The sequence below is a fragment of the Lemur catta genome, chromosome 25 (genome assembly GCF_020740605.2).
Source record: "Lemur catta isolate mLemCat1 chromosome 25, mLemCat1.pri, whole genome shotgun sequence".
NCBI classification, from domain to species: Eukaryota; Metazoa; Chordata; class Mammalia; order Primates; family Lemuridae; genus Lemur; species Lemur catta.
The window spans coordinates 12,153,922-12,168,689 of NC_059152.1; the positions used below are offsets into that span (position 1 = coordinate 12,153,922).

Consider the following 14,768-nt stretch of genomic DNA (forward strand, 5'->3'; position numbering starts at 1 on the left):
CCAAGTAGCTGTGTGTTTAGATGATCATATGGAATATTATTCTTCAGTGGAATTTAAAGTACGAAGATTTGATTATAAATACTTTTTAAAATTGCCTTTCTGTTTAATGTTGCAATATTATAAAAGGTAAGCAAGCACTTTTACACAGTTAACATTTGACCCGGGTTTGAAAGAGATATGTTTATAGGAGCAAATATCAGTTAATTTGTGGTAACCAACAACAGAAAACAGTAGGCATTGGCAATGTATTATCATTTTACTCAACTTTTTGAAAATATTATTACCACTGTAATTGAAGGCAATATGACAATGTTAAAGAAAAGATTTTAAATGATAAAAAAGTTCCTAGTTCTGCCACTCTAATATTATTTAAATTCTTTGTTTACCTTTTCAAAGTATGCATTTGTGTTTTATAATCTGAATATATGTACTATTTTGTATTATTTTTTCACTTAATTTTATAGTGTAAATGTTTTTCAATATTTCTCCACAATCTTAAGATTTTAATGGCTTTATAATATGCCTTTGTGTTGTCCATTTATTGTAGCTGTAAAACATTTCTCTTGCGATTATGTTTGGAAAGTAGATCAGCCTTTTTCTCTTTGTGCAGAGAAAAGACAGTAATGTACTGAAATCTGACATGGCATTTTCATCAATCTGTGGTATGGTGGGTTGCTGTCAACTGGGAAATTCTTCTTTGAGCACGTGTGGAGTATAAGGTCGCACTGCTCTTCTGTTGATGGGCAGGAGTGGAGGAGTGGGAAGTTCAGATGCAGAAGAAAGAAGTGGGTGATCATTTGTATCATTTCTATGCCCCAGCAAGAGTGCCCGCGGCTTTCCTGCTGGTACTGTTCTTGGTGACTTCTCTCTCCTTACCCATCATCTCAGCGCTTCCTGGCTTTTTCCGTGTCACGGCACATGCGGAAAATCTTATGTGCATGGCCCGTGGGTAAGCAGGAACAGATTTGGAGTCATCCAGATAGGACTTGGTGAAAATTGGTCACATTTGCCTTTTATTATGTGATTATGATAAGAAATAGAAAATACAAAGATTCGATATTAAATGCTAAAATTATTTTCAAAAATTTTAATAAGAAACTTGATCCTGCTTTTCTGGGCAAAACTTTTCTTTATGTTTGAGATTGATGCATATACTTCCTGCTTGAATTTTCTCTTAATTTCTTCAAACTCTTGAAAGCCAGTGTCATGACGACACTGTACAAGTAGGTGGTAGAAAAGTCCAAAGAATAGTTATTGTTTCTTCTCTGCTTGACCGAAACTCCTTTTCTCACCAAGAATCATAATTTGCATAAATCAGTCTCTTTAAATTATATTTAAAAGTATGATCATTCTTTAAATCTAACTGTACTTCCTTTTCTTTTATTGGCAAATGTATTGATAAAATTTCTTGCAGTAATGCAATTGATTTTTACAACAATACTTTTTCATATCCAGTATTTCAGAAGAGTGATGAAGCTTTTTTCTTCAGTCGTACAGGGATGTTGCTCTACTACTTCTCATTCTTCAAGTTATGACTGAACTAAGTATCGCTAGAGAATTGTTTTTCTCTGCATGCCAATATATCTAGATTTACCTGTTCCTTGCAGGACCTTCCAGATGTACAAAAACTCTGTTTTTAAGCCAGTAAATGTCCTTTAACAAATCTGCGAAGTGATAACCACTCACACACAGACTTTTTGGTTTTCTTGATTTTGTTACTTCTTTCAAAATTTTCTTTTACCCCATGAGCTCCAGTCTGAAGCAACAGAGCATGGAATCTGATCCCATCCATAGAAAGCTGATAACAAATGGGGCCGCGGGGGCTTGGGTTTTATTTAGAATCACTGTTTTGATAAGATCATTTAATGTGAAATTCAGATCTACATACAAGGGCAACTTAAATTCCAGAATGAACTTTTGATGTAAAGCTTTTATACCTTCCTGTTGTCTTGTCAGTACCGTGAGTTTACAAACTTATGAGATATTTCGATAGTCCTGGCTGTTCCAAAGTGTTCATGTGGATGCTTATCCTCAGTGGCTTGTTTGGTGTGTCTACAAAGGGGAAAAATGCTCCTCAAACATCAGGGTTTCCACCTGAGGACAATGACAAGGCTTAATAGATGTCAGTCTGCATCTGAAACTCTCGAATTCTGGAACTTATGAATTAGTGCTGTCTCTGTATCAATGCTCTGAAGTCACTTCCACGTGTGAGTGCATCAGTCATAGCGTTCTTGGAAAGTAGAACCTTCTCCTGATTGCCTTGTTTCTTTGGTGCCCATGCAGGGCTGCGTAGAACATAAGTGCTTCAGTAATTTTATGGGCAGTTTCGTCTTTGCTGTTAATTGTGTGACCCTGTGCTCATCTGATTCTGGTGGAACTGAATTTATGAAAGAACATTGTTTCTTATTTTGCATAATTTACATAAGCAGACAAAATTGAAAACATTCCTCTGCATGTAGTTTTTCAAGCATTCTTTATGTAAATCTGTGTCTGTCACTTGGTCTAAATTTAATCATTACATTGTCTTTTTGACTTGTTTTTGGATCCAGTGACTTTCCAGTTTTAATCCAAAAGCCAGCTTTGTGGTGGAAAAATAAATATCTGTAAAATTTAAAGTCACTGTATAAGTAATGAAATGAGGATAATATATTAGACTTTTTTAGAGAATTGAGACATCTGAGTGGACATACCTCCATTAAGGCAACTAAATTATTACACTGTGATTTTGCAATTGCATAAAGTAAATAAAATTGGAAGATTGGAATATGAATTTTTATTTAACTCATTTAAAATTCTAAAACTTCATAAAATGTAAATTTTGTAAAAATACTTAGAAAAATTCATATTCTGAGCCTCATTTTTTTAGAAGTAAACATTGGTTTTTATTTGAAAAAAAATAATTATGACATTTTATAGAGAAAAGTTTTGACTTACTAACATCCAAAGCTATTGATATGTAAATAAAGTATCAATTTTTAAAAGTAATAAAATTTGTTATTGAAACTTAGGAAACTTAATCCTAGACTATAAATATAATAAACAGCCACGGTAATTACACCCACTTCTATGCTGTTAGAAAAAAATTCTAAAAAGAGTAAATCGAGTAGAGCAAACCTAATTCCTCCGCAGATGCGCACAGTGACCAGCCAGGGCTGTGTTGCCGAGGAGGCCACAGGATGGTTCCAGGGAGGCCTGTGCCAGGGCCCCGGGTCAGGCACACGTCAGCTCCTGGAGCGATGATGATAATGATGATGCCCGAATTCAGGAAGCTGTCAGCGTCCAGACATTTCAGCTGTAATCCACTCTTGAGTAGCTGGTTGTTTTTGTTTTTTTTTTAAGATTTAAAATTTTTGTTGGTATAAAAATGTTGCAGCCTCAGGAGAGGTGGTGTGCCATAAGCCACTCACCACGTGGCATCTGTCCTCGAGCTTTGCCTTCCTGTTACCCTGGGTCTGGCCCTTGTTTACGTTGACCATGTGCTGCTGTGTCTCTCCGTGGCATCCTGCCTGCCTCCCCCTTGAGAGAGAACAGGCTTAACTGAGCTAATTTTGATCTGATAGCCTGTAGGATTCAATAAGGTTTTCCTAGCTGCCTAATATACGGTGGGCAATGTTTGCTCTAAATAACTGCCGTGTGTTAAGACGTACATGCCAGGCGTGGGCCAGGGGCCGCAGACGCCGGATGACAAGACTCACCCTCCAAGGCGCTGTGTGCTAGCGCAGTGATAGGTGTGCAGATGCAGAACTGTGATCTAGCGAGAGAGTCACCTCCATGGGGCTACGTCCGCCTGCGTGTCTGAAAGCATCTTCAACTCAGAGTTTCACCCGCACGCTCTCCCCTCATCCCTGCGCACCTGCCCACCTGAGTCACATTGCAACGTTGTCCGCTCAACAAATGGCATCGCCTTCCGCATTCTCTGCACGTCTGTTTGCTGCTTATCACCGCGCTCTGTCATTGCACGTCCCCAATGTCTCCCGAGCCTGTCCGCTGCTCGCCTGCTCCGCCCAGACACACCCAAGGCATTGTCACGTGCCAGATGACCGCCACGGTTGTCCCTTCCTGGCTCCTCTCACACCCATCGCACACGCACATACCATACACACTGTGTGCCTCGAATGCACAAGTCCTTCGTCAGGCCACTCCTGCCTCTCCAGCTTCGTCTTGGCACACGTGCTACATTCCCTGCCTCCCTCGGGGCCTTTGCACAGCCTGCTCCCCCTGCCTGGACCAGCAGCTCAGATTCCTGCCCTCCCTCTTTCCTTCCTACTCATCTCAGCCCACCTCCCTCTTCCTTAGGGAATACTTTCTTTGTCTGTATCTTTATGCATTTTCTGAAAGCACCACTCACTACTCTAGCATTGATGGAAGATGTAGCTTTACATTTATATTTGTGATTCTTTGCTCCAGGAATGCAGAGATCTTGCCATCTGTGTTGGTGTTTGCTTGCTTGTTCCTAGCACATGTAGGAATAGAATAGCTTTGTACGGTGTTCGTGGCACATGGAACCTGATGTGGCCAATAGTAGGCCCTGAGTAAATGTTTGTTGAATGACTAACATCTGTACAACGTACAATAAACAGAAGGATCATGTTTATTTTCCAGGGGAGTCTGGAAGGAGTCAGAGAAAAGGTGATGTTTGAGCTGAGACTTAAAGGACAGAAGGAATTTCTTGGGCACAGAGGCAATGGGTGGGTGTTTCAGACAGAGGTGACGGCATTTGCAAATGCACTGAGCTTGGGGGAGCATTATGTAGGGAATTATTTAATAGTTCTCATTTCTAGAGTATGAAATGTGAGTGGGGGAGAGCAAGGAGATGAGGCTGAGACCAATAAGGCAGGAAAATGATCAGTATTTTCTGCAAAGGCATTTAGATGTTATCAAATTGTGGGTTGCTGCTCTTTCATAAGTCCTGAAATTAATTGGTGAGTCAAGACTAGCACTTTTTAAAAAATGAAATATATTGGACTAGAAAATACCAGATTACATTGTGTATAGTGAGGCTAGGTATGACTAAGTGAACTTTTTTTGATATATGTGTGTGTTATGCACATGTGTATGTGTGTACTGGGTTGCAATGTAAAACGTATTTCAGTGGTTGGTTTGGAGTAAAAAAAAAAAAATGTTTGAATGTCACTGAGCAAGGTGTTGGGGAGCCACTGAATAATTTCAGTCCCGGGGAGTGACACAATCAGACTCCAGTGTTAAAAAGGTCATTCTTGGTGTGTGTCTGGAAGATGAGTGGGAAGAAGCAGGGGGACAGGGAAGGCGATCGCAGTGGCCTCGGCATGAAAGGAAGGCTTAAAATAGGGCAGTGGCCAGTGGCGCAGGCGGGACAACACCAACCTGTGACAGAGGAGAGATGGCTGGGATTCCGCGAGGCTGTGTTAGCGAGGGAGGTTGGAGGACGCCCAGAGCGCCAGCCCTGGCTGCGGGTTTACGGGATGCCAGTCACAGCAATAGACTGTCTGTTTACACCTTTTTCTGATTCACCTCCTGGTCATCTGGAATAAACTTTTTTCTCAGGGGAAAAGCTGCTTGAACTGCATATTTTACACTGTAACAAATCTGAGCATAGGTCTTTATTAATAATCCCTGGAGATGCCCCCCACAAAGGGTGAGCGTGGTGGGCTCCTGTCTCTATCCTGGCTGAGGCTCCGTTCTGCTCTGTTGACTGTTCCGTCCTGGGCTTTTCTGCCACAGGAAAGCATGGAGGCAGTGTCGCTCCAATTCCTCAGGAGGCACCTGCTTTTCTGCTCGCCTTCTCCCTGCAAACCACTTGCACGGCCTTTCTTTAAGCCAGGAAGGAAATTTAAATGTTGAATGTGGTTATCTCTGGGTGGCAGGATTGTAGGGTCCCCTTTACTTTCTGCTTTGTGCTTTTCATTGTTTTCTAAATTTTCTACAATGAAATATGTCATTAAATTTTTTTTTCTGATTATAAATGAACAAACAATTGTTTCAAACAATTAAAAGGAATACAACAGTGTATTAAGTGCAATGGGAACATATCCAGTAATCTCCCTCCCCATAGAGAATTCTAATGGGAACATATCAAGTAATCTGCCTCCCAGAGAGAGTATTTTGGAGAGTTTTTTTCTATACACATAATGGCCCAAACAATCACACATAAGTATTATTTATAAGACGTAACCACCGTTCCTCTGTAGGTCTATAACTTGTACTTTTTCCCCCTTAGCAAATAGCATGAGCCAGTTACATGTAAGTTATAAATCATGAATCTGGAACTCTCTAGGGGCCAGGGAGGTAACTTAAATGAGCAAAGCAAGTTGGTGTCATGTAGCAGCAATGAGTGGGCCCTGCAGCGACGGGGGGAAGGCGTACACTTCATCTCAAGAGGTGACCAGTATTTAGCTCCAGTTATTTATGTATTTATTTATTTTTTGCCAGGTGAGAATGCCAATATGTGGGCGTATCTTTGCTGGATCTTTTTTTTCTTTTCCTTAGAATACAGTAACCAGGAATTTGTTGGGTCTCTTGATGTTCCAAGAGAAGCTAGAAACCTGAAATTGTTTAGTTTGATTTTTGCAATTTTTCTTACGCTGTGTAGGCCAGTGTGTTACCTGGGTTATGGCCAGTGATGTGCCAGTTTGCCACTGGATATAAATGGACCTCATTCTACTTAAATAGCCTTTTAAAAATTTTTACATATGTGACATCTTTTCCTTTATTTTTTTCCATTTACTTGTCATTGAAGTGGATGTGTTTTTTCTAAAATCCTGGCAGATGCCCATCTGATTTGGAACCAAACAGTAGATTATCAAATGCCTAGTGCAGTGCGGTTCTGGAATGTTCCTTAGCAGCGTCAAGGCTTTCACACAGGACCTTAGAGCCAGAGGTGGCTGTTCACTCTTTTTTCTTAAATGTATAGCAGAGGATTCAGAGGAGAAGTAAACATTGTTGGGGCTAAATTTAGACCAGTGGCATTTCATTCACTCAGCAAATAGAATAGTTCATGCCACTGGGTTTTGCATAAGTGCTCAGTGATGGGGACAGCGGGTGCTCTGTCCTCGGGCCCGACAGGTGTTCATCTGGTCCGTCGGGATGGTAGGATAGTTGGAGAGCAAGGAGCAGGTTGCAGAGGATCTGGTTTTTAATTCTGACCTGTTAGTATAAAGGATCAGATTAATCTCCAGCAGACTGTGGAGCAGACTCATTTCTCCGTCCTCGTGGTGATGGCCCTGAGGGGTTCTTTCCTTTTCAGATGGCTTCACGGACATACGAAAGGAAGCAAACTAGTAAGAGGCGTTTCCCGATCTTTTATCACATCTCTTTACCCCGTGAGCCTCTCTCTGTCCTCTGTAAGAGACGGGGGCTGACGCTGCCAATCGGAGAGTTGTTGAGAGGATTACGCTGTAAATAAAATAACGGAAAGAAGCCAGCACAGTGCTCAGCGATGCTGGTTCCCCTCCCCTCTCTCTATTATTTTTTCAGTGCGAAACCCTTACCACATCTCATTCAAATGAGCTTTTAAGAATATGGGCTTTTCAGGTTGGAAACTGCGATGAGTGGTCGTAGCATAAAGACGTAGAGCTGTCACTGTGGCATTAACATGCTTTAAGCAGAAACTGATTTTTTTTTTTATTTGTTTATAGTTTTTGACGTGTTTCTGTTTTGGTCTGACTAGGAGGAGCCTGATCTGGTTAGTGCAATTTATGGCCGAGGGATAGCCTATGGAAAGAAGGGACTACATGTGAGTATGGAATAGTCACGATTGCTGTAGCGCCTGCACGCCTGACACGGACCAGGGCCCCATTAGGACTGCTCACTCTCACCCGACTCTCATGGCACACGGAGTGGCATCTACCGTTCCGGTTCACAGATGAGAAAGTGGCCATTTTCTAAGATCCATTGGCTAGGAAGTGGTGGATGGGAGATTTCCACCCAGGGCTTCTGAAGTCAGTTCTGATGAACTGGACGCAGAGCAAGAACAGCAGGAGTCCCTGCCTGCGTTCCTGAGAAGTGGTCAGTGGCCAAAGCAGGGAAGGCAGCGGTAGTGTCGCAGGGCTGAGAATCTGAGCTCCTTTCACAGTTGTTAAGGGGTGAATGAAAGACCAAAAGTTTTTTGGGTTTTTTTTAGTGTGTAAAATTTATTTTTATTTGTTATATTCTATATTTTTCATAATATCTGTGTAGCTGCAATCAAATTATTCCCCTATTTCTCTGAGGAAGGCAAGAGGAAGCTTACGATAAATACACACAAAGGCACCACTACTGAGATTATGTAGGAAATCGTGAAATGCTTTCCAAATTTTTAGTCTAGAACATCGTACACACATTTTTTTATTGTCTTATTGTCTCCCATCCAAGTGGGAGGCAGGCCCAACCCTGCTTAGCTTCTGAGATCCAACCAGGCCCAACCCTGCTTAGCTTCTGAGATCAGATGAAATTGGGCGCGTTCAGGGTGGTATGACCATAGACTGTTGTCTTATTGTATACCAGTAATATTTATGTGAAATTATGCTTTGAGGGAGAAATACCGTTTTTGCAACCTTTGCATTAAAAATATTAAAAACCATTTTTATTAAATAGTTTATTAAAATTTTAATTGAAATTTATTAAACTATGAAAATTAAAGATATTACACTAAGGTGGTGCTGGCCTATTGGAGAAATTTTATATAATTGTATACTGGTGAGACATAGAGGACTGTGAATGAATTCATAACTGGGAATGATGGAAGTGTTTAGGAAGGAAACGATATTTCATTTATAGCATCAATAATGTTTAGGGTTGAAGTTGCGCTAGTAAGGTTCAGAGAGACGCTGCTTCTTTCTGATTGTCATCTTTTAAAATTATATATTAACGTGAAATTTGCTTGTATCATTAATAAAAAATTATACATGCATTTTTTTTTCCCCATAGTATTTTTTTTTTTTTTTTTTTTTTTTGAGGCAGAGTCTCACTCTGTTGCCCGGGCTAGAGTGCCATGGCATCAGCCTAGCTCACAGCAACCTCAAACTCCTGGGCTCAAGCGATCCTCCTGCCTCAGCCTCCCAAGTAGCTGGGACTACAGGCATGTGCCACCATGCCCGGCTAATTTTTTCTATATATTTTTAGCTGTCCAGATTATTTCTTTCTATTTTTGGTAGAGATGGGGTTTCACTCTTGCTCAGGCTAGTCTCGAACTCCTGAGCTCAAACAATCCACCTGCCTTGGCCTCCCAGAGTGTTAGGATTACAGGCGTGAGCCACCGCGCCCGGCCTATACATGCATTTTTAATGTAGAAGTAACATGGAAATGTGGAAGAGAACTTAAACCTAGACTTCTTAAGGTATAGTCTTATAGGCTTATGGTTTTTGACTGACACTGACTGGGCCAATTTGTGTTCTCCATTGCCACTGAGCAGCGTCATGTCACAGGCTGGTATCCACATACTCATCCCTTGACATCTGTTGATTCAGTATTTATTTTATTTATTTTTTATAGATGTAATTTTTTTAAATTTCAGAATACTATAGGGGTACAAACGCTTTGGTTGCATGAATTACTTTTGTACAGTTTGAGTTAAAGGTATAAGTGTGTCCATCACCCAGGTAGTGTGCACTGTACCTGTTAGGTGTGATTTTACCCATCCTCCTCCTCCCCACTCCCTGATCCAGTGTTTAAATAGGTTAAATTTCAGTAATATCCTGCCATCGTGGAACTTGAGATAGGTGGTCAGGTCCAGTAAGCTACTGATGGGTAGGCAGACTTGAGTCAGTTAAATAATCATGATACCGTGACTGATTTAACTTGGCAGATCTCTTACACAGAAAGCGAAGTTCATGTTTATTTCTAAACAATTGGTTATATCATTACTAAATTATTAGTTTTTTCAGAAAATCTTTTCTACCCGGTTTTGAGCAACAGTGTGTCTCATACTAAGCTAATGCCTTTTCAAGGACATTAAGAATGCTGAGCTTGCTCTGTTCGAACTGAGCCGAGTAATTACCTTGGAACCAGATCGTCCAGAGGTATTTGAGCAGCGAGCAGAAGTGAGTGTGGTTTTCTTTTTCCCTCTGTTGTTACTGGATTAGTTGAATCTCAGATTTTTTTCTATTATTTATTACTTGTAAATTTTAATGCTCCCTTTTACCCATTGTGTTTTCCTGCATAGACACTTAATGCCTTTAAGCATGGTTGAAATTACTAGAAAACTGTAGACTGAGTAATACTCCTGATCTAACATATAAGAGTAATATTTAGTATTAAAATATACAGTTATAACATGTACTGCTTCTGTCGATATTCACTGGAAAATGTATCACACATGATATTTACTGTATATGTGACATACTTTAGCAAGACTTACTATGACAGATTGGTCAGACTGGAATGGATAGCCCTTGGACGCATTCATTCCACCGGCTGTGCGTGTGGGAGGGGCACTGATGCCATTCTTATGAGCTAGCCCTACCTACATAGGTCAGGTAAGGATGACTGATTATAAGCAGACCTTAAAGGAACTGAGGACTTGAGGTAGGGGCAGAGAGAGAACATGGGTGGACATGCCACCCAGGACTTGCTTGAGCGGCCAGTAAGGAGGAGAGGCTTCTGCAGGGAGTGTTGGGAGTATTTGCTGAGGCTGCAGCTGATCAGATGCCAGGCGTGGGGGGCAAGGTGAAGGAGAGTGTTCAGAGCAAAGAAAAGAGTCCGTGCAAAGGCACTCCTTTTAATGCTTTTAAAGCGAAATGTGTTTGTTTTATTGTTTTCTTAAAGTAACAATAAACTATCCAGGTTTTGCGTATGTTAACATACTCAGTCTGAATGAAACTTAACTTTTCATTATCTGATATGGCATGATTTCATAGTTGAACTAAAGAAAAAAATTACTTTTGGGGAGAGAAAGCTAGTAAGTAAAGGAAGCGCTAAGTATTTAGTAATTTTAAGACTGTATTGGCGATGTTTTTGTTCTCAAAATCATAGCATCTTACAGTTCAGTCTCTTAAAGTGAATTTTATGTTTTGCTTGGGGATTTGGCTTTTTGAATAAAATCTTTCTTAATTAATGATATAATTCTTTACCTCTTGTCTATTTTGGATTATAATCCTAAGAGTTAAGGGACTATAGTTTGCTCACCATTGCGTGAGACTCTTGTTGGTATTTAGCAGATAATTTGGTGATCATCTGCTCCTGGGAGATGCTTTTCCCTTCATTTCTCTGGTGTTAGGTTAAAATCTGATAAATCATGAATTTAATTAAGTGTGCTTAGATAAGACTTATTTAACACATTTTTAAAATTTGCATATCTAATAAAAAGCTAATTGTTTATCCAAAAATGGTATCGATAATTTAAGAAATAATTTTCAGTTGTCTTAAAAATATATAGTAATATTCTCCTTTTCTGGCATTATTAGGCAATAACGTTACTTCACAGTGACTTTTCCAGCTAAATTATAACATGCCATTTGTATATGTCAGAATTTATTTTATAAGAAGTCTTTCACTATCCTTCTTTCTGTAATAGTCTATATTTAATGAACATAATTTAACTTCTTTTGGTTACTCATCATCATGCACATAACTGTGCTGAGGTATGGTGACTCGGTTATGTATCTAGGGGTTAATAAACTAGATGGGGATGTTTTTCCTTCCAAAATATAATCCCAGCCCACTGTGCTTTTTGAATCCTTGGGCATACATTTCATTTCTTCTCTCTTTCTGAGATGTCATTCTTACTACTGGTGATGGGCCTGCCTCAATCTTCTCTCGCTCATTTTAAACTGCAGAATAGAAAGTCAGTTAATAAGACTGGATAGAAATAACCTGTATGATAAGAACAAAATAAACCCTAATTTAAGGACATTTGTTCAGGATAAAATACTTGGGCTTGATTGCATGAATACTGACTGATACCTGTTTTGGATTTTCTTATGTCTTTTTGGTTTACTTTTGTATTCTGAACTGTCTTTTGTATTGTCGTGTTGCCTGAACACAGCTGATTGCTAGCTCTAGAGAGCTTTTCCAAATAGGCTTGCAGATATTTTTCCTCCTCCTTTGCAGACCATGACTGATGAGTTGAGAGTTGTTAACATAAAAGGGCTTACAGAGCACCTGGAATCTTAGACATCAATATTCAGCTCCTCTTACCATAGAGGACAGAGCTAAAGGCCATGGAGGACTCTACATGTGTCCAATAATTTGTCTATTTTATTTTTTATTTTTAATTGTTTTGAGACAGGGTCCTGTTCTGTTGCCCTGGCTAGAGTGCAGTGGTGTCATTATAGCCCACTTCAACCTCCAACTCCAGGGCTCAAGTCCTCCTGCCTCAGCCTCCCAAGGCTGGGGCTACAGGTGCTCACCACCATGCCTGGCTAATTTTTTCTGTTAATTGGTCTATTTTAATGGTTCAAAGTTATCTTTCAGATTAATTTTGACATCTTTATGTATATATGTGAAATTTTGATTTGAAAGATAAATTATAGGTCAAGAAAAAAAAAATCACATTTCCAGCAAAGCAACATGTGTTAAAACCTAGAATGTGGAACAGTGACAAGGCAGTGGCTGCAGTCCTAGCTGGTCAGCCTCCACCTTGACCGGACAAAGACGATTAGTGGCACCTCAGCTTGTTGACGTTGAACCCCACTGCACAGCACGTGGGTCAAGGATTGCAGCCTGCTGAGGGAATGACTTTGTGAATGGAGCGTAGTAAAGTGGAATTGGCAAGTCAAAAACATTGGCAGTTTGGGGGTTGATCATTGGAATTTTTCCTAATTGCATGTTTTGGATTTCTAGATTCTGTCCCCTCTGGGTCGCATTAATGAAGCAGTGAACGATCTCACCAAAGCCATTCAACTTCAGCCTTCAGCACGGCTGTACAGACACCGAGGGACCCTGTACTTCATATCAGAGGTGAGTCGTTTTTGTCTTGGAACATTTCTTTTCATGATGATAAAGATTTCACTTTTCCCTTCACTTCAGAAAGCTGCTATTTGATAGACTTGGGTTTGGGCTGTCTGGTAATAAGTCTGTGCTACAAGTCAGTTATAAAAGCATTTTCTTTAGCTGAAATTAAACCCAGTGGAGAACATTAAGTACTAGAAACAACATTTTTCTTCTTTGAGCTGTCAGCAGTAACTAATTCTGGACTGGCATTAAAAAAAAAAAAAGGAGAAGAAGAGAGGGAGAAACAGAGAGAAAGAAGAGAGAGAAACAGAAGAGAAATTTGGTTCATGGATTCTACTTCAGCCTTTCTTGCAAATGTCAGCATAGGGAAGCAGGTGCATGTTTTCAATTCGATTATTAAACTTAAAGGTACATTTGAATTTCTTGGGTATCACAACCCAAGAACCGTAACCTGAACTAACATGGCTTTCCAGACTATAGCTTCTCTGGGTCAGTGACCCAAATCTAACAAGGTTATTCTCTGTCATCACAGTGGTATTTATGATTGCCACAATTATTTTTTGTGAGTTTATACTACTTGTAATAGTGATTTTCTATTACAAAAGAAAACCTGTGAAAAAAAATCTCAGCGTAATACATTTCAAGGTTGATTTGTGGGATGATTTTAGAAGTACGATAAAAATGCTAGTACCAGAAGTTTCTCTAACAGGTGATCACTTTAATAGTATTTGAAATAATATTATTTTGGTCATTGAGACAAAATGCTTAAATTAAAGCTTTGTGAGTTTTTCTCACTGTCAATTTCTTAAGGAAATTTAAGCACGGTGGCTCACGCCTGTAATCCTAGCACTCTGGGAGGCCAAGGTGGGAGAATCACTTGAGGTCAGGAGTTCGAGACCAGCCTGAGTTAGAGCAAGACCTCATCTGTACTAAAAATAGGAAAAATCAGGCAGGTGTGGTAGTATGTGCTCCTACTCCCAGTTACTTGGGAAGCTGAGGCAGGAGGATCCCTTGAGCCCAGGAGTTTGAAGTTGCAGTGAGCTATGATGATGCCACGGCACTCTAGCCCAGGCAACAGAGCAAGACTCTGTCTCAAAAAGAAAAAAAAAAAATTTTCTTAAGAAAACCAACTATTTCAACAAGTAGTATAAGCATTCAACTAATATTACAGCTATGAAATATTTCCTTTAAAGCCAAAAAAGGCACAGGATAAATTTTTTTTTCCTCTACCAGTCCAAAGTAGGAAATGGTTAAATATCTAATGAATACTATTTTATTTTTTCCCCCACTCTCCTTTTTGTAGGACTATGCAACAGCCCACGAAGATTTTCAGCAGTCCTTAGAACTGAACAAAAACCAGCCTATAGCGATGCTGTACAAAGGTTTAACTTTCTTTCACAGAGGACTTTTGAAGGTGAACGTGTGGTGCAGTATGTGTACCGTGGGATGGCCCTGCCTGTCTTTTGTGGGCGGGAGGAATGCAGTGGAATGATGTCGAAAAATGATGTCTCAGGTGTCTAACTGGTCTATTTTAGAAAGTAGTCTGAATCCACGTATTTATTGAGCCCCTACTATGTGCTAGGCTCTTGGGGAAGGTGCAGAAAGGGAGAGCCTCAAAGCTTAGTAGGAGGGTGAAATGATACTTTACATTTATAAAGGGTACAGTTTATAGGTTTATACTTTACATTTATAGGGCACAGGTTTTTTTCCACATAGAGTTTATCACATGGTTAATACACTCAAGAAAGCAATCACAACAAAGTGATTTGGAAACATAGATAAGAAAGATTCATTTGAACTGTAGAGTTAGAGAAAGTTCTGAAGAACAAGTAGACTTTGTCCCAGACTGGGAAGGATCCTGCCTGAGCAGGATTCAGTGGTGGAGGTGGGGGGAGGGGGGGGAGAAAGGCCCTCAGGCGTGG

The 14,768-nt window shown here is 40.1% G+C and overlaps 1 protein-coding gene across 9 annotated transcripts in view; it reads left to right on the top strand.

Annotated features, from left to right (window-relative positions):
• The window catches only part of TTC13 (tetratricopeptide repeat domain 13), a 71,829-nt gene that overhangs the window by 20,808 nt on the left and 36,253 nt on the right, over positions 1 to 14,768 (top strand). For 5 of the 9 annotated variants that reach the window (XM_045537296.1, XM_045537298.1, XM_045537304.1 and 2 more), the window contains exons 5-8: positions 7,646 to 7,711; positions 9,903 to 9,995; positions 12,736 to 12,852; positions 14,150 to 14,260. In XM_045537296.1, coding sequence (XP_045393252.1) covers positions 7,646 to 7,711; positions 9,903 to 9,995; positions 12,736 to 12,852; positions 14,150 to 14,260 — 387 coding nt within the window. The remainder of the gene's footprint in view (positions 1 to 7,645; positions 7,712 to 9,902; positions 9,996 to 12,735; positions 12,853 to 14,149; positions 14,261 to 14,768) is intronic. The other 4 variants (XM_045537299.1, XM_045537300.1, XM_045537301.1 and 1 more) reach the window with 2 other exon arrangements.